The sequence below is a fragment of the Podarcis filfolensis genome (assembly GCF_964270895.1).
Source record: "Podarcis filfolensis genome assembly, chromosome: 7".
In the NCBI taxonomy this organism is placed as follows: domain Eukaryota; kingdom Metazoa; phylum Chordata; class Lepidosauria; order Squamata; family Lacertidae; genus Podarcis; species Podarcis filfolensis.
The window spans coordinates 79,769,600-79,793,418 of NC_139603.1; the positions used below are offsets into that span (position 1 = coordinate 79,769,600).

General features: G+C 42.9%; 1 protein-coding gene across 6 annotated transcripts in view; it reads right to left on the reverse strand.

Moving 5' to 3' along the window:
- ASAP1 (ArfGAP with SH3 domain, ankyrin repeat and PH domain 1) overlaps positions 1-23,819 on the reverse strand; it is a 146,898-nt gene that overhangs the window by 13,955 nt on the left and 109,124 nt on the right. For 3 of the 6 annotated variants that reach the window (XM_083621923.1, XM_083621924.1, XM_083621925.1), the window contains 10 exons: positions 20,637-20,800; positions 20,324-20,457; positions 18,393-18,484; positions 16,426-16,612; positions 15,735-15,820; positions 9,886-10,001; positions 8,966-9,033; positions 8,367-8,474; positions 4,311-4,542; positions 1,018-1,188 (listed from right to left, as the gene is read on the reverse strand). In XM_083621923.1, coding sequence (XP_083478049.1) covers positions 1,018-1,188; positions 4,311-4,542; positions 8,367-8,474; positions 8,966-9,033; positions 9,886-10,001; positions 15,735-15,820; positions 16,426-16,612; positions 18,393-18,484; positions 20,324-20,457; positions 20,637-20,800 — 1,358 coding nt within the window. The remainder of the gene's footprint in view (positions 1-1,017; positions 1,189-4,310; positions 4,543-8,366; positions 8,475-8,965; positions 9,034-9,885; positions 10,002-15,734; positions 15,821-16,425; positions 16,613-18,392; positions 18,485-20,323; positions 20,458-20,636; positions 20,801-23,819) is intronic. The other 3 variants (XM_083621926.1, XM_083621927.1, XM_083621928.1) reach the window with 1 other exon arrangement.

Below are 23,819 nucleotides of genomic sequence, written 5' to 3' on the forward strand. Positions count from 1 at the left end.
TGCCCCAGAGGACCTTCCTATCAATCTAAACAGAACTGTGCTAACAAATATTGGAAATAATTAACTGCCCTATTATGAATGTTCCATCAGCAGATGCCAGATGGAATTATCTTCCCTCTATCCCCCCCCTACATGCAATTCATGGTTGGTGGGTGGGTGGGTATCTCCTGATCCATAGTGGCAATTCCATAGTGGCACCCGGGAGGGTGGGGGGTGGGATAAGCCCCATTGAGCTAGTAAGACTTGTTGAGCGGGTTCCCAATAGCACAACGGTTTAGCTGAACCAGCTCAACATGTTTGGTAACTGTGTTAGCTACTTCTGCACGTTGTTGCCAATAGAAATAACCAAGGTAGCTATGGGGACACGGGTGGCGCTGTGGGTTAAACCACAGAGCCTAGGACTTGCCGATCAGAATGTTGGCGGTTTGAATCCCCGTGACAGGGTGAGCTCCCGTCGCTCAGTCCCTGCTCCTGCCAACATAGCAGTTCGAAAGCACGTCAAAGTGCAAGTAGATAAATAGGTACCACTCTGGCGGGAAGGTAAACGGCATTTCCATGCGCTGCTCTGGTTCACCAGAAGTGGCTTAGTCATGCTGGCCACATGACCCGGAAGCTGTACACCGGCTCCCTCGGCCAATAAAGCGAGATGAACGCCACAACCCCAGAGTCGGCCACGACTGGACCTAACGGTCAGGGGTCCCTTTACCTTTTTAAGGTAGCTATGAGCCTTCGGAACGACACAGGAAAAGTCACATAAAGCTTACCAGCTGGAGAGATTCATTTATAATTAGCAGTAACTGGTTCGATTCATGCATCACACTCAGCCATGGTTTTGCACTAACACCGTAAGAACCAATTTTGCTGGCCAATTGTAAATTATGTTTTCCCCCCCAATTCCAACATTCTATTGAATCTTGGATAGCCTTCCTGAACCAAGGTTTGATGTGATGTCTGAACTGAGCCACTGTGAGAATCTCCCTCTCACCCGAGTGTTGTCTTAAGTGTTTTAAAACTCACCCCAAGGAATTTGGCCCTTATTCTGGGGTCCATGAGGTAGTGGGCTTGGTGGGTCAGAGAGGGTTCTTTTGTGTCCAGGGGGTGGGGGAGGGGGCCTCTTCTTAGACAGAGTGGAGCTGCCACTAGTGGTTTGAGTGCTTAAAGGAAGGGTTGAAGGAGGGCCAGACGGACCTGTAAAATCAAACAAACAGCCTTTTACCAACACACAGAAGGGTTAGCACTAAAGCAGCACAAAAGGAACTACCAAAGAAAAAAAAAAGCAAGGAAAAAACAACACCACCAGACCACATTAAAGCAAAGGACTGAAAAGCAACAATAAGTAATTTCAAACTTTAACAACACTCTTATTACATTCTAAGCCTTTCTGGCTATGTAAGTATTTTGACTGGAACGGTACACGTACACACACACACACACACACACACACACACACACACACAGCGTATCAGAGAGAAGGCACCCTAAAGGAATTTCAGTTTAATATTTAGTCACAGCAGACAGTGCTTAAATTACTTAATTATTATCTATTTTAAAATAAATGAGGGAGGAAAAGAACAGATGTGGATTGGAAGTTACTTTCTGCTAAACCCACTGGGTTAAATGGCAGGTGGGCTTGTCAAAGTAATTTTATTCATTTTTTAAAATTAAATTTATATATTGCCCTTCATCCGAAGATCTGAGGGCAGTTTACAAGATAAAAATACAGTATAAAAGAACAAAATAAATAGTTAAAACTGAACAAAACAATACATTTAATACACCCAATACATTTAAAAGGTCGTAGAATATTAATAAGCCAAAGGCCTGGCTGAAGAGGAACTCGGCCTACTTTTTGCCCCTTTTTAATCTTTTTTTATTTCTTTTGCCATGCATGTAAAGCTGAATGCACACAAGTTAAATGTGCGTAAGTTGCAGGCTTGCTGTACTGTCTTTGGTGGTTTTCTGTACAGCAGATCCTACCATTGGTAATGCATTGTGTGTTTAGGCATTTATACATAAAAGAGATCATGGTTCAAACGTGCGTATCTAAATTACAATAATTTTGCTTCCATCTATTTTAACATTTAAACCTTAAAAACATGTTAAACATAAGTTTTATTGGGTATCCTATATAAACACCATAACAAATAAATAAGAAACATAGCTAAAAGAGTAATTTGGTGATTATACTAATAATAGCAAATGTACTAGATTGTTTTATAGATTACAATAACACTGTGAAGTGCTTAACATTACATAAATGCAATTTGTCATTAAAACGTTAAAAAGAGAGAGACTCTACTGCCTCGTTATACTGTCATATAAGATCAATGCCACATAAGAAATGAAGTGGATGTTATGCTCTAATGACAGATTAGCAGTAAAAGATGCTGAAATTGTGAGATACAAAAATCGCCTTGGTTGATTAAAAATTCTCACTGGTAAATGTGGAATAAAGTGAAATAACAGTATACATACTATTATTACTACTACAAAGCATACCTTTGAATACAAAGTAGATGATACAAATAAGTGCACTGAATCTTAGAAGAAATTAGAAGATGGCTTTCATTAAAAGTACACCATGTTTTAGCTTGTTTTGAATCAAAACAAACAAGATGCAGACACCTGACTATGTAACAACACAGTGGAACCTCGGTTTTTGAGCGTCTCGGAAGCCGAATGATTCGGAACCCGGCCGCCAAAATCCTGGAAGTAATTGCTTCTGTTTTCAAAAGCGCTTTAAAGTTGAACGGCTTCCGTTGCGTGTTTTTTCATTTTTTTTCAATGGATTTTGCTGACTGCCCATTGATCCTCGATTTTCAAACATTTTGGAAGCTGAACTGATTATGTTCGAAAACTGAGGTTCCACTGCACTGTGACATCCTGCATTAGGTCAGGCATTATCATTGCAAAGGTATATTATGTTAGTCATTGTTCTGATTCTGTACTGCTTATATTATTGCTTATCTCATTATCTACCTGGTTAAAGAGTGAAAATGGGCAAATATTCATTTTAAAAGTTGCACCACCTCAGAAAGAATGGAGAAATCTATCATAACAGTCTAAGAGTCTATCATTATCCAGAGAAAACAGGTGCAAGTACAGTTAGACAAACCTAATATTTATCGCAAACACAAGCTGCTCATTAAGTTGCACTGCAAACTAAACAGCTGCATACACATTTAGGAGGCAAGTGCACGCCATGGGTACCACAGCAGATTCAAATTTCAATTAAGGGAACACTGAAGTCAAATTTAGCTTGAATAAATAGCGCAACACACAAAACAGCATAGAATCAAATGTCTACACAAGTAGAGGTGGATGAAGATTACAAGAATAATTCATATAAACCTTCTTACATGCTTAGTAATACTTCTGTGCAAAATGACTCTGGATGAAGCCCAACGGAGATTAATGGGGCTCCCTTCAAGCTAACTCTGTATAGGATTGCAGCTTTAGTCAAGCCATGCCAACTGGTTTGGTGCCATAGCTCCAAAGATGTTTGACAACTTAAAGCAGCAAAGCATCTGCTTTGGTAGATACAGGCTCCAGTGGGTGATATTTCTCCAGACTCAAGAAAATAGCTAGTGAAGAAACTCTTTGCTATGCAAAAATGTGCTCCGAATCAGTCATGTGGCTGATCCCAGCCAACTGAGGGTTATGTAGTAGAAAGAATGATGCCTCAATACTACATAGCCAAGGAGATTTGAATATCCACTGATGTCATTGGAGGCAATCCTGAAATAGGTTAATTCCTGCATACCCCACCCCCCTTCAAAGCACTGAAAAATCACCAGAATGTAGCGACAGAGCACCATGGGCAAGGAAAGCTTTAATTTAGCTAAAGCCGTTTGCAAAAAGTCACCTTCTCCCTTTCAGTTCAGTCCTAGTTTTGTTCTAACTTTCTGGAGAACCGCTTGGTTACCTGCTCATCTTTGCTCTACTAGAAATAGAATATTTTACTTGATTGTTTCCACCATGGTCTGGATTAGGTGGGGTGATCTGATGGAGAGTCTGATGTACTTATCTCGTCAAGACTTAGTCAATTTAGCATTACAACTGTGGGCAGAATGAGCATTAACCAAACCTTACTCAGGCAACTGTTTCTTAAAAGTTAAGCAAGCACCTGAGCACTGCTGGATACTTGGTGCTTTAACAAAAGAGGTTTATAATAGCCTTCAAAGTATTATTGTCCATTTATGAAAGAAAATTATAAACCTTCCGTTTGAGCCCTGAAAACATTTCTAAAAAGGAAAATCCCAGTTAACCACAAAAGTTTTACAACAAGTGTTTGGTATTTAATAACATACCTTTACCAGAATTTCTAGGAGGGAGCGGAGGGGCATCTACTCCTGTCGGAGAAGTTGCGGAGTCTATGCTTGCGGAGACAAAAATCTGATTGGGGAAGGCTCCATAGGAGAGTCGCTGTTTGTCCCTTGGCGTGCTAAGACCAGGAAGAGCCATTTTGTCTTGGGGAGAAGTACTGGAGGAGTGACAAAAGCTCTGGGGTCTTGGGGAACGCTCCTTCTTTATCGGACTAGGCTGTGGGAAAATTTAATAGACTCATTATAATTGTGCACCATCCAGGTGTTTGTTTTTTTAAAGGGTAATGCTGATGAAAGAGAAAGAACTATTACACAAGCATATATCTGTGCTTCTCAGACTTTGCAATCCCTCTGACCAGTAGGCAGCACTATACAATTTGGCTTCAGTTGACTCTTACCTAGCAGACAACCCAAAATCAATCTCCAGCTTCACTAATATACGGACTGCCATGTTTCTCTTTACTTCGGGCTTTCTGTCTAACCAGGAAACTGTCTTTCGCTTAAGGCCTGAGACAGATGTGGGTAACTGTAGGCCTTTATGTTTTCAAAAATGGTGATCTGTTCAAAAAGAAAAAAGAAGAAAGGGGGATCTGCCACTGCTTCTTTGTCCCAGAATATTAGGTGTAACCTGATACCTTCGGCACCTAGCAGAGATTAATTCAATCAGTTCCCAATCTCAGTTAGGTGACTAAATGCAGACCTCATGGTCACAACGTTCAGCCTTATTTTGTACTTTTTATACTTCTGGGTACCCCCTCACTCATCTTCCCACATCCTCCTTTTTGTAATATCCAACCTGACGAAGAATTCGGGAGTGCCAGAAAGCCTGCTCATTATTTTATGTCATTTTGGTTGGTCCCTAATGTGGATTTTGGGTTTTTTTCATAAGGACCAATATGGTTCCCTCTTTGTTTGTCTGTTTTAGAAATATATGAATACCGCAGTACCTCGGGTTACAAACACCTCGGGTTACAGACTCCGCTAACCCGGAAGTAGTACCTTGGGTTAAGAATTTTACCTCAGGATGAGAACAGAAATCACATACCAGTGGCAGCAGGAGGCCCCATTAGCTAAAGTGGTACCTCAGGTTAAGAACGGTTTCAGGTTAAGAACGGACCTCCGGAATGAATTAAGTTTGTAACCAGAGGTACCACTGTACTGTTAACACAGATGCAAAAAGTTGCCAAGGAAGAAATTGAAAAAAGTTCATGCAACCCAACGATATACAGTGGCACCTCGGGTTAAGTACTTAATTCGTTCTGGAGGTCCGTTCTTAAGCTGAAACTGTTCTTAACCTGAAGCACCACTTTAGCTAATGGGGCCTCCCGCTGCTGCTGCACGATTTCTGTTCTCATCCTGAAGCAAAGTTCTTAACCCGAGGTACTATTTCTGGGTTAGCGGAGTCTGTAACCTGAAGCGTCTGTAATCTGAAGTGTATGTAACCTGAAGCGTATGCAGCCCGAGGTACCACGGTATAAATTGATCTCCCGTGTACTTAAGAATGTCAGTGTTAAATGTACACACACAGCTTTGCAGTATACTTTCCATTATGTGAGCAAACCTGCTCCCAACAGCAGAAAAGAAATTCTCTAAAACCACTTGGTGAAACAAGTTGTAGCATAATGTTCAAACTTGAACAAAATATAGCTGTTTATTAACTATGCAGTTCTGTTTGTTTGTACATAGCTTTGCAACATATATAATGGAGCATGAACATTTTTTAAAAGATGAGAAAGAGCTTTTGGTGGACAAAGCTTTTGGTGGAGGAATTTGTCAGAGAAGGAGCTAATGAGATATAGTGCTTAACGTTCATAGGAAAATGTGTATTTTGAATCCTATGGGGGAGATGCTGTTTCTACTCCAAATTGTGTACCACTACTGCAGGTTTCAAATTTTAGGTTTAGATCCTTATGAGGAGAGGGAGCAATTGGAAGGAGAAAATTGGAAGGAGAAAAGTACAAGGAGGGTTAAGCACTCCCCTCCCACTTCTCTGCTCTGAGGGTTGGATCCAAAGTTTGTTCATTCCATTATTTCAAAAAAGAAATAAAAGGGGGAAAGTGTACAGCAGGATTCTATTATATATGTCTGCACATGGTGTAGCTTGCTTCTAAGTCCCAGTAACTTGTTGACAGTTTTAGTTAAAGACTCTCCTCCCTGGAAGAGAGGGGAGTGGTTGTGGGCGGGAGCCCGAGCTCCGCCCCTAGCAGGGGGCGTTAGCCCCCTGCCACCCCCACTCACCTGGCTGGCGCCTACGCCCATCGGCAGGCACCCAACCAGGTGCCTCCGAGGGGGCGTTTACAGCAGCCTATATGCTGCGGCGCCAGCCCCTCCTCGGCCTCACTCTCCATCGTCCCGTCGCGAGTCACCCACCCTCCACTCCCTTTGAGCTCAGGGTCTTAGTTTTTCCTTAGCCTTGCTATGGACCTTAGGTTGGTCGCCCCGGTTGTCCAGGGGGCCATGAAGGAATTTTTCCATTTGGCATTAGGCTTTTTTGGTTTCTTCGCCTACCTCGTAGCAATCGTCACAACTTTTGTGGTATTGGTGGGTAGGTTAGGCATTGGAAAAATGTGTTGTGGTGTCGAAGAGCTAGGTGTGGCCATCACCTATGCCTTCAATTTTTTGGGTATTCCGTTAAAGGAATCTGGCGGTCGTGTATTCTGTCCAATGCCTGCGTGGCGGGAGGCCATGGCACGACCCTCGGTGACATCAGGGGAGAGCCTATAGTTGGATTAGCATCAACAGGCTCCACCTACTGGTGAATAAACCCTCTTTGTTTTAGACATCCAATGCCTAAGCCAATACCTTTTCACTGCTGTAATCAATAAAGTTGTGGCCTTTTCTTGCCCATTAACCTTATATCACGTGTCCTTGTGTATTCTTTCCACATTGTGGGGGTTGGGTCCTCGAACCACAAATAGCTATTCTGTATCTGAGAACGAATTTTATATGATTCGTTGAATGCCAGGTAAATGTTTTAGTCTCTTCCAGTCCTTAGATCTCTGGTATCTTCAATATGTCTATAGACCTCTCAAGTGCTTGAGAATTTTCCCCATTTTGTGTTAGTCATTTGTTCTATATTTTATGATTTTGTGATGGCTTAATGATTTTATTGTACGCTGTCTTGATATTTTTCTTAATCAGATGGTGGTATATAAATGTTCTTATAAATGAATTAAACAGAGTGGCTGGGGAAACCCAGTCAGATGGGCAGGGTATAAATAAATAAATTAATAATAATAATAATAATAATAATAATAATAATAATAATAATTGTAGGTCTGAAACCTTCCATGGCCCAATAGTTAAAAGCTTCTTTATGGCCAAACTAGCACCTGATGTTGTGTGATGTCAGGTTGTTCAACTTTGAACCTGCAGCTTGCAAAGGAAGAATCAGGAGCAGCCTTAGAATGTACTTTCAATTCTTCCTTGACAATATGATGTCATGCAGTGGAAGAGGTGAGCATAGTTTGGGTCACACCATGCTGTAGCTTAAATAGAGAAGCCTGGCAGGCTGGAGGTTCCCCACCACCGATTTACAAATTATTGAAAATATCTATTTGTGAGATTAAGATCAGTTACTAATCCATAGACTACATAACACTGGTTTAATGCAATTATAGCTACTCTTTTCTAACGTGTTGATTGTTCTCCACAGCTCCTGGATAAGCTTAGCATTCCTTCAGCAACGTTTTCGGACTCAAACTCGGCTTCTAAACTTCCTCCTTCTGCACTCCTCCATGCAGCACGAACCATCTATTCCCAGACAAGCACATTAAGACTCTCACACAACTGCCTACGTGCAGTCTACTTATATATGTAAAGAACAATTGATTAGAACAGTGATTCAATATTAATGAAAGTAGAAGAGGAACAAGTAGAACTCCTGTTAAAAACAATAGACGGAGAGAAATTATTAGATCAAAGCAACAGCTCTTACTGAGCTTCAGACTTCAGAGACCAGGGCGGAATGATGGGTGCACTAAGAGTGCAGTCACCCCCAAAATTCAATGTGTAATAATTTGATCCAAGACTATTCCTTACCTTGTCATCCAAGTCATCATCGCTTTCATCCATTTCTTCCTGCCGAAGATTCCACTCATACTCTACGTGTACATGTGGATTTAGCTTTCCTGCTTTGGCCTGAGAAAGCTGAAAAGACATGCATTTTGGAAATGTTAATCTTACCTCTTTAAAGAAAGACTAATTGTGTCCTTTCCAGGGGCAATTTTACCATGGCTTGACTTATACAAGCTCTAGACTATCAACAGCAAGCAGAAAACCCTAAATTCTTGTTTTCAGAGTCTGCTTTAAAAAATAAAAGACTCAGAACCCTGTGATTTGGACTAGGCCTACAGGCTTGGTTACAGAGTCACCCTTCTGTGAGTGGAGTTGGTCTGGGAGGCCAGCAGAGGCTGCCACTCACAAAAGGGAGACAAGGAGGTAACTTTTGTTGACACCCCCATTTCCTCCCATGCTGTACAGAGAGTTCTCCAACTGGTGAAAACCACCCTGCTCTCCCATGAGCAGAACTTCACTAATAGGATCTATGGAACCATTCTACTGAACGATTAGAGGAATTTTCAGGCCCTTTCCCCTCTCATTTCCATTTGTGTAACATAGCATTCCCCCCAGCCCCTTACCAAGTCTTCACACTGGATAGATTTCAATCTCTTTGCTGTGTCCAGAGCAGTCTCTCCAGTTTGGTTTACTAGAAAATGGAAATATGATATTAAATAGTCAAACAGTGCTGCAAAAAATATAATAAATCCAGGACTCTATATTTTAAAAATAGAATATGAAAACCAAGCTATTGATATGCACAACAAGAATGATTTTGGAGAACAGCACAACCCACTGAACAATGGGAACAATTCAAGCTTATGAAATTACCACAGTTCAGAACTAAGGAATTCAGTTTTAGCTAGATTGTTGTACAGAATGAAAGGGGGTTTATTGCTTTTCTTCTGGAAGCAATGTTGATGTGCAGTGGTTAGCAGCTGAGAGCTAGGTACTAGAAGCAAAAGAATGATATGGGGATCCTGGAGTGGTCTATTTTTGCTGGATCCTGGAAATGCTCTTTATTTTGGGAGTACTACAATGACACCCCAACTATTACTTCTCAATTGTAAAGCTGTATAGTTATGAATCTTCAGAGAGTCCAAAGGCTCAGAAGGAACATTTTAAAAAATGGAAGCTGACATTGTAAATGTTACTCTGAATTTTCACTATCTGGGAAAGCAGGAGCAAAGCAGTATCTCATTTTAACAAGTTAACATCAAAGGCAATATAACTGAGTCAAATGATCAAAGGTGCATTTGAAATATGAGAAAAATGCAAATCAGGAACCACCAAGGAATTTGCACCAAGGGCTTTTTTTTTAATTACTTAAGAAAGATTTTTTTTAATTACTTCAAGTCTGTGTCTAAGTTAAACAATTTCCTTGGTCAGCTACACTTTTTCTTGGGTAGTGAACTATTCACACCCCCGTTTAAAGATTTTATCCTTTATAACATTTCTGTATGGAATATTGAAAATATTCTGAAGTTACAGACTTGCTCACCTATATCTATAGTTGGCTTCCCCTTCAAAAGCAATTTCAAACATTCAGGCTTATTATATATACTGCAGTAGTGCAGAACCGTATTCCCCAATGCTGTCTGTTTATCCAGGTTTCCACTAAAAAGCAAAGGGAAAAAACAACATTAGTGGTTTATAACAAATAATTCATATTTTGTTTGTTGTGTGCTATGCATGCAAGTGCACACACATGAATGTGTATTATTCTATATTGACAAAAGCATTTAACAAGGGGGGGAAATAGTGATAGATTTTCGGACCCTTTCAGTACTTGGAGTACCCTTTGGGGGTACTCAAAGGTACTCCAATATTGAAGTACTTCAATAATAGAAGCCGTCCTGTTCCCCCATCTCATCTATAATATATCTCTAGCATGCAAGCTTTCTATAATGTAAAATACTATGGTAAGCAATCTTTTTGCCCCCACACCCTGCCCCAAATTTGACAGACTTGGCTGTATTGCTATTCCCCTCCACAAATCCAAAAAATATGTGTGGCAGTTGCTAAAAAAGAGCTAAGCTAAACCTTGTGGTGGCAGGATAAGCAGTCAAGGTTGCTCATACAATGGTACCTTGGTTGTCGAAACAAAAAAAAAAATTTTTCCTTCCAGTAGCACCTTAAAGACCAACTAAGTTAGTTCTTGGTATGAGCTTTCGTGTGCATGCACACTTCTTCAGATACACTGAAACAGAAGTTGCCAGATCCTTCTATATAGTGAGAAGGTGGGGAGGGGTATTACTCAGAAGGGTATTGAGAGAGTCAGAACTTACAGGGTTAAGAAGTTCTGAGTGACGCCTCACATTCTTGGAGGCGTGTTTAGAACACTGGGAGTGGTCAGTATCTCTGAGAGAGAGAGAGAGAGACACACGCAGTGTGAGTCTAGCCAGATCCGGGAGAGGATCAAGATGAGTGCGCTGTCACCGGGAAAGTAACGATCTGTTGTTTTTGTACGAGATTAAAGCTACTTGTAAGATAAGGAAGACACCGAGCGTCTGCCTGATTTATTGAGCACACAAGGCTTACTTCCGTCGCTGTGCTAAGCTCTGCTAACTGCAGCTGGGGGCCCGGAGGGAGCCGAGACGCAGGGAAGCGTGTGGACTCCGTGGGCAAGCGAAGCTGCCAGTAAAGTTCTCCAAAGGTTATGGAAGGTCAGCTGACGCTGTGAAGCAAGCCAAGTCCGTGCCGGTGTGTGCTGTGTGATCTCCTGCCACGGAAGAGGGCAGTGGAGAAAAGCTGAAAGCCGAGACGCTGAAGCCTGCTGGAGCCAGCTGGGGAGCTGTGCCTTTGATCGTGAGGCAAGGAGCTCGCTGGGAAGCAGCTGTGCTGGTACCGGGTGCCGGGAGGAGCTACTACTGTTCGTAAGTAAGCTGGGCCCCGGGGGAAAAGATGGCAGACAGCCATGAATCGTGTGCAGTCCCTTTTGAAGAGGTGGACGGGAAGGAGCCCTGGGTCGCGTGGCAGGCACTGAAGGTTGCAGTGGGAGCCACACCAGAGGGGGCCAGATGCTGCACAGAAGCTGGGGGACGCCCAGAGAGTCCAGGAGGGGCTGAGGGTCGCCCAGGAAGCCCAATGGGGGCTGAAGCCGTGTCTGGAAGCTGCTGCAGAGCTTCAACACGCCAGAGAGATGGGCAGCTGTGTGCTGGAAAGCTGCTGAGAGCTGGGAAGAGGAAAGCAGTGGCAAGCTGTTCCTCTGGAAGCTGTGCACCCAGTGTTGGGGGTGCAGGCCAGAAAGGCCAGTCCAAGGGTCTTGAGTGCCAGGGCTGTTTGGCAGGAGCTGGAGAAGGTTTGCAGAGAAACCACAGAGCTGGAAGCCAAAGGCCACGTCCCCAGTTGCAGAAAAGCCTTGAGGAGTGCTGCTGGCAAGAGTGGGGGGGGGCACAGAAGTCCAAAGGCAAGTTTGTAAAGTTTTCCATTCGTCGCTGTTTTGTTTGCGGTTCCCCTGAACACCTGCGCCGCTGCTGTCCAGAGACAGGGCAGGAAAGTCCCAAGGACATTTCCCATGGGAACCAGCCCGGGAGAAGAGGCCAGCGTGGGAAGTCCCAGGGTCGGCCGGAAGGGGAAGGAGGTGCTTATCAACTGTTTGCGTCAATGGCTGTTTTGAAAGACACCTGTAAAGGCCCCAAGGAGGGGGGCAGAAGGAACTCTGTTGCTAAGGCAACGAAGGACAGTGTGTTACGTTGGGTCATTGACTCTGCTGCAAATAGACATCTCGTGCCTGAGTCACCTGGTGTCCAGATAAAGAACTGCAGAGCTGTTTCAGCTGGGAAATCAGTGTGTTTTGCTAATGGGTCACAAAGGCTTGTAAAAAAGTCTGGGAATGTTTATCTTTCTTTCCTGCAGGCGCAGCTGGAAGTCTACGTGGCGCCGGGACTGCATTGTTGTCTTTTGTCTGTACCGTGTCTTTTACAGGAGGGGTACATGGTTTGTTTTGAGAACAATGTCTGTACAATTTCCAGAGGGGGGAAGCAACTGGTACGTGTTGAGAAAAATCAGAACAACCTCTTTGTTCTGGAAACAACACCTCTGGAGGGAGTGGGGAATGCTGGGAAAGCAAACATTCACACTCATGTTTCATGTGCATGCGTGTGGCACAAGAGAATTGCACATGGGTCTTGTGATGACTTGCAGATGTTATCAGAATGCACCAAAGGGTGCAAGGTAAGAGAATGTGGTGAAACCCTAAATTGCAGGGCTTGTAGGAAAGCCAAGAACAAGGGATACAGCTATCCCAGGGTGGAGAGAGTAACCACAAAGCCTTTTGAGCTTGTGCACGCAGACCTGTTTGGGCCTATGCCTCAGCCAAGTCTGGGCAAAGCCAGGTTCCTGCTGATTTTGCTCGATGATTTTACTCAGAACTCCTGGGCTTTTTCGCTGAGGACGCAGGAGGAAGCAACGCAACTAATCAGGGATTGGGTTGCGCAGGTGGAACAGAGGTTCTCCACCAAGGTGCAGGGATTCCAGTGTGACCGTGGTTCAGAGGTCACTGGGTCTGCTCTAAAGAGTTTCTTTCGCCAGAGGGGGATACGTCACAAGGTGACTTCGCCTCAGGAGAGTGGCGTGGCAGAGCTGAGGAGTAAAGCTCTGGTCCAAGCGACAGAGGTCCTACTGTGTGACTCTGGGTTGCCTCACAGTTTCTGGGGGGAGGCAGTAAAAACGGCCAATTTCACGATGAACAGGTGCTACAATGCAGTGGTAGGTGACACCCCGTATTTCTTGCTCAACGGACAGAAGCCGCAGGTGCATTTCTTCCGTTCGTTTGGTTGCAGGGCCATGGTGCCTGTACCAAAGTGTTTGCAGCAAGAGGGTGGTCCAAGGTACCAGGAAATGATCTTCTGTGGGTATGAACCCGCGACCAAGGGGTGGAGATTTGCATACCCAGAAGGTGATCAGACCAAGCTTCTGGTCAGTAAGCATGCTGAGTTCAAAGAGCAGCAGGAAAGTAGGTCAAGGCGCAAAGTCAGCCATGACATTGTCTCAGATTGTCTGTCCGAATCTGAGGAGGAGGGAGAGCCAGGTAATGGTGATCTGGTCGATGATCAGGATCAGCACCAGGGGGAGGCGTCTCCACAGGTTGTGAAAGGAGTGTCCAAGAGTGAGCCCTCATCTCCTGTTAGAGTGATGGAGAAAGCTCACAGACGGGTCAAGTCAGAGGGGGAGTCTGATGAAGAAGACGCACTTGCTGGCCCCAGTGGGTCAGAAGAAGAACCCCAGTTTGTGCCCAGGCGGTCTTCACGGGCAACAAAGGGAATTCCACCTGAGAGGTTTCGAGGCACAAATGCATGGGTTGGTCTCGCACAGTGCGAACCAGAGATTTGTGAGGAGACTCAACAGGCAGGTGGGAAGGTGTGGGACACACAGAGGTCTGTAAAGGTGTGCTCACAAGTCCTCTCAGAATGTGATGCGAGAGGGGGTATTGAGAGAGTCAGAACTTACAGGGTTAAGAAGTTCTGAGTGACGCCTCACATTCTTGGAGGCGTGTTTAGAACACTGGGAGTGGTCAGTATCTCTGAGAGAGAGAGAGAGACACACGCAGTGTGAGTCTAGCCAGATCCGGGAGAGGATCAAGATGAGTGCGCTGTCACCGGGAAAGTAACGATCTGTTGTTTTTGTACGAGATTAAAGCTACTTGTAAGATAAGGAAGACACCGAGCGTCTGCCTGATTTATTGAGCACACAAGGCTTACTTCCGTCGCTGTGCTAAGCTCTGCTAACTGCAGCTGGGGGCCCGGAGGGAGCTGAGACGCAGGGAAGCGTGTGGACTCCGTGGGCAAGCGAAGCTGCCAGTAAAGTTCTCCAAAAAGGGTGGTGGGAATGGGTGGTTGGCAGATAGCTGTGATGAGCCTGTTAACGACTCTTAACGACTGCAATAGGTATTACAGGAAAAAGCAAGGGGTGAGAAGGTGAAAAATGGCTTTGTCATGTATAATGAGATAAGAATCCAATGTCTTTGTTCAGACCAGGTCTCTCCATGGTTTTAAGTTTGGTAATGAGTTGCAATTCAGCAGCTTCTCTTTCCAGTCTATTTCTGAAATTCCTTTGTAGTAATACAGCTACTTTGAGATCTTGTATAGAATGTCCTGGGAGATTGAAGTGTTCTCCTACTGGTTTCTCTGTCTTGTGATTCTTGATGTCCGATTTATGTCCGTTTATTCTTTGGCGTAAGGTTTGGCCTGTTTGTCCAATATAGAGAGCTGAGGGACACTGTTGGCATTTGATGGCATATACAATGTTAGACGATGAGCAATTAAATAGTCCCGAGATGGTATGTGTGATGTTGTTGGGGCCAGTAATGGTGTTGTCCGGGTGTATGTGGCAGCAAAGTTGGCATCTGGGTTTATTGCAGGCTCTGGTCCCGGTGTCCGTGTTACGTCTGGTTGTAGTATTATTGTGGTATTATTGGTAGTATTATTGGTTGTCGAACTTACAGATAATCCATTCCGAGAGTCCGTTCGACTCCCGGAACCATTCGAAAAACAAGTCGCAGCTTCCGACTGGCTGCAGGAGTTTCCTGCACTCGATCAGAAGCCGCGTCAGCCACTTTGGAAATTCGGCTTCCAAAGAACATTTGAAAACCTGAACACTTACTTCTGGGTTTTCGGTGTTTGGGAGCCAAAACGTACACGTACCAAGACATACAAGAACCAAGACATACAAGACATACAAGGTATGACTGTATTCAGAAATTGTTACAAGAGCAGGAAGGCGGAGATTTGAGGCCATGTCAGAGCCCAAAAGAGAGAGAGAGAGGTGATGACGAGTGCATGTGGCAGAATGTGTGATGCATGATGGAGAAAAAGGAAATAAATTCCAACTTTACATTGATACATTCTGAACTGGTGGTGAACAGTTCGTTTTGGAGCTGTGCTAGATAGCTCCATGAAAATATCGAATAGGGGGTCAAATTTAAAATACTGGCAACATTCATTTCATTCTCCCTCTCCCTCTCCCTCTCCCTCTCTCTCACACACAAGCCCAACAAAAAACCACAAATGCATGGAGTGCGACTGCAGCACAAGGAAAGTGGGCTGGCCTGGTCCTTTCCATGCTATTTTCCCACCAGAACCCCCCAAAATGCTGGCATTTCTGTTGATTGAAAATAGGTTCGGGGGGCAGCTTGGGGTGTTTTATGGCAGGGAAACAATGTTGGGAAGATGGGCCCCTGTATGGCTGCTTTTTGGAAAAAGAAAAAAAAGCAAGTTGCCGTTTTAAGCGTAGTTAACCCTTGGTTGCACATCTTTTCTTAACTGGAGTATCAGGCGTAATTGGATTTTCAAAGTCTGGTGGAAATTGAAGTTTATGTTTGCAGCTAAGAGGCAAGTAGGTGGCCTTTACCAGTTTTGTACCAGGAAGTCAACCAGGTGGAGTGAGGTCTGGTCAGCAGTCCGGACTGCTAAATGAAGGGCTGTTTCACCCGGCTCCTAAGGATAGGGGGAAAAATGGTTGCAGGATTAAAGATTCTCAGGTTCATTCCAACTGGGTAAAAATGTTATGACACAAGTTATTTCTCCCAGCCAGAACACATTAAAGCCATTCACAGAATTACTACATCTAAAGTGGAGTAGATACAACGAGCTACTAATCTCATGTGTGCACAAGCATTTGTTAAAATTTAATGTAAATTTTCCTCTGGACAAAATAATACACAATATAATAGAAACATGTGCCAAGGTGAGTTGCATAGCTGATCCTTATCAGCTATTGTTCCGCTGCATGTTATCTATTTACAGTGGTACCTTGGTTTACAACCGTAATCTGTTCCGGAGGTCCGTTTATAAACCAAAACAGGTTGCAACCCAAGGCACGCTTTCGCCAATGGGGCTTCCAAAAAAAATTTGTTCGTAATCCCCCCAAAATGGGCTGTGATCCAAAAAAAGGTTGCAAACCAGGACACGCACTTCCGGGTTTGACATGTCTGTAATCCAGAACGTATGCAAACCAAGACGTATGCAAACCAAGGTACCACTGTATAGTGTTCTGTGTTGTTATAATGCTCATACCTTTCATATTTCGACTAGTATCTTACCTGTCCAGTCTCCAGCAGTGGCTCCATTAGTTCGACCCCTTCTGCATAGACTTGGATTAGTGCAAGTAAATCCCTGGATTTAACAGCCTCAAGTAGTTTATTCAGTTTAGCTGCTGCAGATGCACAAGTCTTTCTGGAGAACTTATGATCCACATACTTAGCAGTAATAAATTCTTTACGTGCAGTCCTGAAAATGGGGAAAATATTACTAGAAGTCCCATAGGAATTAGAAGAATGCTTTTTTAAAAATAATGAAATTTAATTTTGTATTTAAGGCCACAAATTCATTTTAAAGATATTCCTTATCTGAACAATTTAACAGTAACTTGTTCGCCTATTATTCTCTATAGAGACTATAGTTTGCTCGATGCTTTTACCATAAAGCCCTCTAAATCAAAAATTGCTCCCCCGCACCAAATCCTATGTATTATAAATGTCCAATTCCAGTTCGGTCTAGAAATGCTAGCTAAAAGTAATTTTTGTGTAAGCAGGCTATGTGTTTAAATTCTGAGATTTTCAAACCCTCAAAACTATGAAGAACATCTTAAGACGATTGCATGGAGTGTCCTAGGCAACATTTCCTAAATTGAGCCAATGAGGCAAATGTGACTGGTCCACAGGTATTCCTAAATCCATGTAACATTCCTCTTTCAAGACCAGATTATGGCAGGTAAGCATATGTAATTGTCCAAACACCAAACAGATAGCTTGAAACTGCAGGAGGGAATGAGCAAAAAGATGAAAGAGGGAAGTAATACTAAAGAATGAAAGAGAGCATGGAATCATTAAGGGCAGAAGAGGACCAGAATTGGTTAAGTGAGTGGCTGGAGAATAGGAGGCAGCCACACAATGGCACTCTTTTTTAAAAAAATCCAATTAGATGGGACTGAAGTGGTGCTGTAGGAAGAAATGCAGCTCAGGAAGTAAACAAAAAGTGATGTAATTTGCTGCATTTTGTCATCATAAGATATCATTCAGAAAGTGTGTATTATTAGATTTTTACCAGCAGGCTAATGTCACGCTTGTAAACCTTGCATGAAAGTTTGAGCTTTTCTTTTCTTTTCACAAATCACTCAAAATAATCAAACAACAAGAAGACTACCTGTGCAACAATTTTCCCCCAGAACCACTGGGTTGGAAACATGAACACTGCAATTTGTTGAGAAAAATGCATTAAACTATTAAGAGATGGAACTAGATCAGCCATAGGCAAACTTGGCCGTCCAAATTGAGACTACATTCCCATCATCCCTGACCACTGGTCCTGTTAGCGAGGGATGGGAATTGTAGTCCCCAAACATCTGGAGGGCCGAGTTTGCCTTTGCCTGAACTAGACGCACTAAAGGACAATAAAAGCATTCGCTTAAAGCATCTAAGAGCAAATTCAATCATTTGTTTGCAAACTTGCAATGTCTCAATTGGTAGCAAAAAGGTCTGTCAGCCATGTGAAATCTGCACCTCTATTCACAAGCTCGGAATCAAAAAGGGTATTTTATTTTTAGTGTGCATGCAGAAATGAGACAAAATTTTATTGTGGGAAAAGTAATTTCTGCCCTGGCTCTGAACTTTGTTTTTTTTTTTTTTTGTTCACTATATTGTGGTCCAAGCAAGGCCAGCTACAAGAGGCAATCCACAGGTTTTCCCCACCAATTCATTCACATTACCACTAGTGCTTTTCTTTCATGTTACCATTGGTATTTATTACAAGACTTAATCCTGTCTTTCCAAATTAAAAATGCCTTATGAAAGTATGAACACCAAACACATGCTGCTTCTGATTATTATGCCTTTTTTTTTTTTTAAAGTAAGCAACATGAATATCAGCTGGGGAGGAGTCAATTTTGTGAAAAACGCCATCTGAAAAGTTGCTCAACATTTGCTGCTGTATTGGCTTTGCTTTATCTAGGTCCATGAAACAAGACGTATATTAATTTTGTCCGCATGCAATACTTTCCCCCATGACTTACATATCACTTGATGGAGTAGGTTTTGGAGAAGGACTTGGTAAATTCCCCTCCATAATTTCATTAAAACTATTGTTTCCAATGTTCTTGGCCAGCTGTGGAAGATACAGAACAAGAGTATTCATCTAAAGACTTTTAATGTGTAGCATTTGAAGTATACTGTGTTTTCAAAGACACAGCCAGATAACCCCTCCCCGCAGAACAGCATAGGCCTTCTGAGAAACCTTCCCCTTAGAAATGGCAGTCTGCCATTACCATTTTGCACTCAAGCAAATACAGTGGACGCTAGGGTTGCGAACGTGCGACTTGCGCATCTACGGACGCGTGGGCTGCGATTCGGCACTCCTGCGCATGCGCAAAGCATGATTTAGCGCTTCTGCGAAAGCCAAAACCCAGACGTAACCTGTTCCGGTACTTCTGGGTTCGGCGCGGTGCGCAACCCGAAATCGCGCAACCCAAAGCGTCTGTAACCCGAGGTATGACTGTAGTACAAAAATCGAGATACCCACCAGAACTGAGCACCCTGAAAGAAAAATAACATAGTAGTACTATCAGGGATATAGGAAGCTGCCTTGCAGTGGGAGAAGCAGAGCTCACTTTATCAGCTCTACTGTGTCAGGCTAGCTCCATCAGGCTTCTGCTCCTAAAACTGGTCCACCTGGGAGCAGCCATTCTATCAGACTCCCACAGTAGGAGAGACAGGAAGCAGGGCTCATTTAGTCAGCTTTGCTGGAGGGCCCAGCTCCATCAGGCACCTCCTGCCCCTGAACTGTGCCAGCTGGTCATTACAGGAACTGTTTAGACACTAGTGCTGGAGTTTTGATTTCCCTCTTCCCTCCCTATCCTTTTCACTGGATGCCAGAAGCATGAGTACTCATGGGTAGCATCTGATTTAAGATTGACTGATTGATGTAAAATAGAAATGTGATATGACACTGGTATTTTGTGATCTTTTGCGGCTTATAAATATTACTAATTGGAAAAAAAACACCCCAATCATTTGCCTGATCTTTATAGGGACTGATATGTCTGGAACTGGAATTTGACAGTGTGGCTAATCACATAATGGAGATGCTTGGGAGAATGGAGGATCTACCATGGGATATGAGAGATATTATTTCAGGGCACAGATAAGGGAAAAATTCTGAGGTTCTCAAGAAAGCTCACTTATGCCACTCAGGCAACAGTAACAAAGAAACTGAGGAGGGTGCCTTGGATCTCTCCCTGAACTATCAGAGACAAGGGAGTTAGTTCCTGCAAAGTGATGAAGGGCTGTGGATCTAGATCAGCCTTTCTCAACCTGCAGGCACAGATCTCTTGTATGGGACAGAATAAGAGATTCTGCCTGGAGAGCAGTTGTGAAATACATCCATGCAAACAAGTCTATATGAATAGAATAGTCAAAGACATATGCAAAGTCCCCTTCCCTCCCTGTCTTTTCCCCCTTTTATGTCATGTTATTTTAGGCCAGGCATAGGCAAACACGGCTCTCCAGATGTTTTGGGACTACAATTCCCATCATCCCTGATGACTGGTCCTGTCAGCTAGGTATCACAGGAGTTGTAGTCCCAAAACATCTGGAGGGCCGAGTTTGCCTATGCCTGTTTTAATCTGTAAACCTGTAGGTGGGAACCGTCTTGACTTGACCGTCTGGGAGCCTTTTTGGCTGAAAAGTGGGGTAAAAATGCTACAAACAAACAAACAAACAAACAAACAAACAAACAAACAAACAAATATTAATAAACATATCAAGCCAGGCCACTGGTCCATCTAGTTTCAGACAGAAGTCTTTCCCAGTCCTGCCAGGGATTGATCCAGGGACCTTCTGTATGCAAAAAATGCACGCTGCCATTTCCACATCTTTGTAACATTATGCTTAGCAGTAACTGCCCAGATATACTAATTCTAAGACTGGTGAATTTTATGTTGCTTACCAAGAGTTCAGATGTTCCTAATTTGTCTAGCTCTATAGACTGGATTCGAGAAATATGAACACCCATTTCTCTATGTATGCCGGAGCACTCTATACAGGTTAAAATACCCAGGTTCGTTGAAAGCCATGTTGGATCTGAACAAAAAAACAGAAGAAAAAACAAACAGCATTTTAAAAAGTGTTTTTCTTCTTATAACAGCAGGACAGCTATTAATATTTTATACATCTGTTAAACTTTGAATCCCTAGAAATAAAACATTTGGGCAGACAGTTTCTACATTAGGAAAAATATATTTAATGCACGTAAAAAATACCTGGCGATCCACAATCACAGCAGACATCATTTCCAGGAAATCTCTGTATGTCATCAATAATGGCTTTTGTAAGATCCTCTAAACTATTTTCCCCTGCACTTTGTTCTCCACGGAATGCCATATTTAAAGCTTCTTCTTTGCTGTTGGTCAATACTGATATCCATCTAATTTAAAATACAAAGAGGTTGTTTTTTTAAGTCTTTTCACAATGTAAAAATCTATAAAAGACAACTGTCTGAAGGCAGGAAAGAACAGAAAGATTATAGCACATGCTAATGGTAAACAGTAATCTGAACAGTAGAAAAAGACAACACAATAAATGGAACAGGTTAGAAATAAAACATGTAGGAAAAGTAGTAGAAAATGTGGGGAATATATATTAGTAAGGACTAAATAAAAAGTCTGACAACATTGTGCAGCTGAATATTAACCACTAAAGTACTGCAGTTATGGAATATGTTACAAACTCAGATCTTCTGGTTGCTAAGCATATGGTGTGTCAGGAGACGCAGTCTTGAAGTAGCAGGAATGCTTGTAACTAAGATTTTAGGATGCAAATAACAGTCGTTGGGAATAAACCAGTTCATTAACTTGTTAAGGTTAAAGAGATAGTTAACTTTAATGTTAATTAAACTGTGCCAGCTCCGAGGCTGGTGCAGCAGGGAAGCCCAGATCAGGCCCATTTCCATCATGTTATTGACAAAAGGGCTGGCTCAGGATCAGGTAGATCCTTTGCCTACCCATGCCCTTTTTGGGGGGTTCTTCTGGCTATCACCAGAAGCTTTTGCCTGCCCACCTGTGCAGGTGTGCTAAGGTGCCCCATCAAGCACAGTGGATCAGGGTTTGGATTGCATGGTAAGCAACCATACTTAATGGTGTTATATTTTAATTATTATGAATATATTTACTTATATAGGTGGGATCTGCTAGCTTAATAGAAAAGTACATTTGCAGGGACATCTGGGCTTGGGCCAGGCTAGGACTGCCAGAAAGAACTGTTGAAATGGGAACGAATAGGAAACAGAAAGAACTAACGTACTGGGATATATGAAAAGGAGTACTAAACAAAAGTGTACAAAACTCGAAACATACTTAAGAAGAGCAAGCAAGAATAAGTGGACACCGACTTTAGCAAAGTCTGCTAAAATAGACTTGCCACATTTCTCCAACTGAGTTGGATAGATAGGCAAACTAATTGCCTTCTAAATCCGGCCCGGGAATCAGTGTGTTTTTAAAGGAATATAATGTGTCCTTTTATTTAAAATGCATCTCTGGGTTATTTGTGGGGCTTGCCTGGTATTTTTACATGAGTAGAATGTGTGCTTTTATTTAAATGCATCTCTGTGTTATTTGTGGGGCATAGGAATCCATTCATTTTTTTTTCTTTCCAAAATATAGTCCAGCCCCCCACGAGGTCTGAGGGACAGTGGACCGGCCCCCTGCTGAAAAAGTTTGCTGACCCCTGGTCAGTAACCAGTCCATCCCCAAATTACAAATCTAACCTCGTTTTAATAGGCACATTTTAGCTGCCATATTACTTTATGAGGTATATCATGGAATGTTTAAAAAACTGAACAACTCATTTCCAAATAATAATCAAGCATATTGCAAGCCAAATAAACAAAATCTCACAAAAGGTACATGATGCCATTTGGTTTCATTTATAAGTAATTGTCTGGAACAAAACAGAGCTGAACAAACAGCACTGCAATTCTCTGTAACGTGTTAAATTTCTGAGACAGAAATGTGCTATTAGTTTTATTCATTTATTGCTGTTAAATTCACCATGCACCTTAATTTTATTTGGCAAGTCTAAAACAGCCAATGTAGCATCGGAAGTGTTAAACACTGTTCTGAGCGGCAAACGTCCACAGCAGCTGCAGTCGAATGGCCATTACTTTGTTCTGTTGGATTGTGTGAAATTATACTAGCTTGAGTTTTCATGGCGAGCTGAACAATCTTTTTCTGCTTCTTCCTTGATGGAAATTCTAACTAGCAGGTTATGCCCCGTACCTCCTCGCTGTAGTGTCCTCCGCCTCCCTTGCACATTAGTCTAGAAGTATGGAAAGAGGAAGTGTAGCCCAAGCTTCCTGTTTCAGAGGGACCACAGAACACAAAAAGCTGTTTCCATGCAAAACTATATATGGACAAAGGGTAGACGGGCTCAGCAAAGCACAAGCTATGGCATTTTCTCTCTGTATGACTAGAAGAAAGCTGTTTCAGGCCCAGGCTGTCTGTTGCAGCAACCCAACATGACAGATGGCAGAGAATAGGAACCACATGGTGGATTTACCATGAAGTCCCTTTTACTAGCCCTAGCCTGGGGGAAAAGCAGGTAACAGTAAAGGCAAAGCATTAACTCAACACTGCTCCTGTAAGTACCTGCTTTGGAAGGTTCTACTGCCCATGATGTCACCAAGAAAGGTCCGTATAGTTAAAGCCATGGTTTTCCCAGGAGTGATGTATGGAAGTGAGAGCTGGACCATAAAGAAGGCTGATCGCCGAAGAATTGATGCTTTTGAATTATGGTGCTGGAGGAGACTCTTGAGAGTCCCATGGACTGCAAGAAGATCAAACCTATCCATTCTGAAGGAAATCAGCCCTGAGTGCTCACTGGAAGGACAGATTGTGAAGCTGAGGCTCCAATACTTTGGCCACCTCATGAGAAGAGAAGACTCCTTGGAAAAGACCCTGATGTTGGGAAAGATTGAGGGCACAAGGAGAAGGGGGACAACAGAGGACGAGATGGTTGGACAGTGTTCTCGAAGCTACGAGCATGAGTTTGACCAAACTGCGGGAGGCAGTGGAAGACAGGAGTGCCTGGCGTACTCTGGTCCATGGGGTCATGAAGAGTCGGACACGACTAAACGACTAAACAACAACAACTGCCCATGATACAAGGAAGGAAAGCAGGGATAAAAATGGACAGATTCTCCTCCCAGAAGTGAACTGCCAATGAATCAAACCATGTCTGCAGGCCACAGGAGGGGCATGGCTCATTTCACATTGGGCTGGGGAAGAATATGATTTCCCACCCCCCTTATGAAATATACAAAAAACCGATCTACTGAAAGTATTTTTAAATTATATGATTCATCCTTTATAGAGTATATATCACTGCCAGAGTAACAGGAAAATAAAAGTGTGCGCTTCAGTAACGAAATTCAGGTTTTGCCAACATAG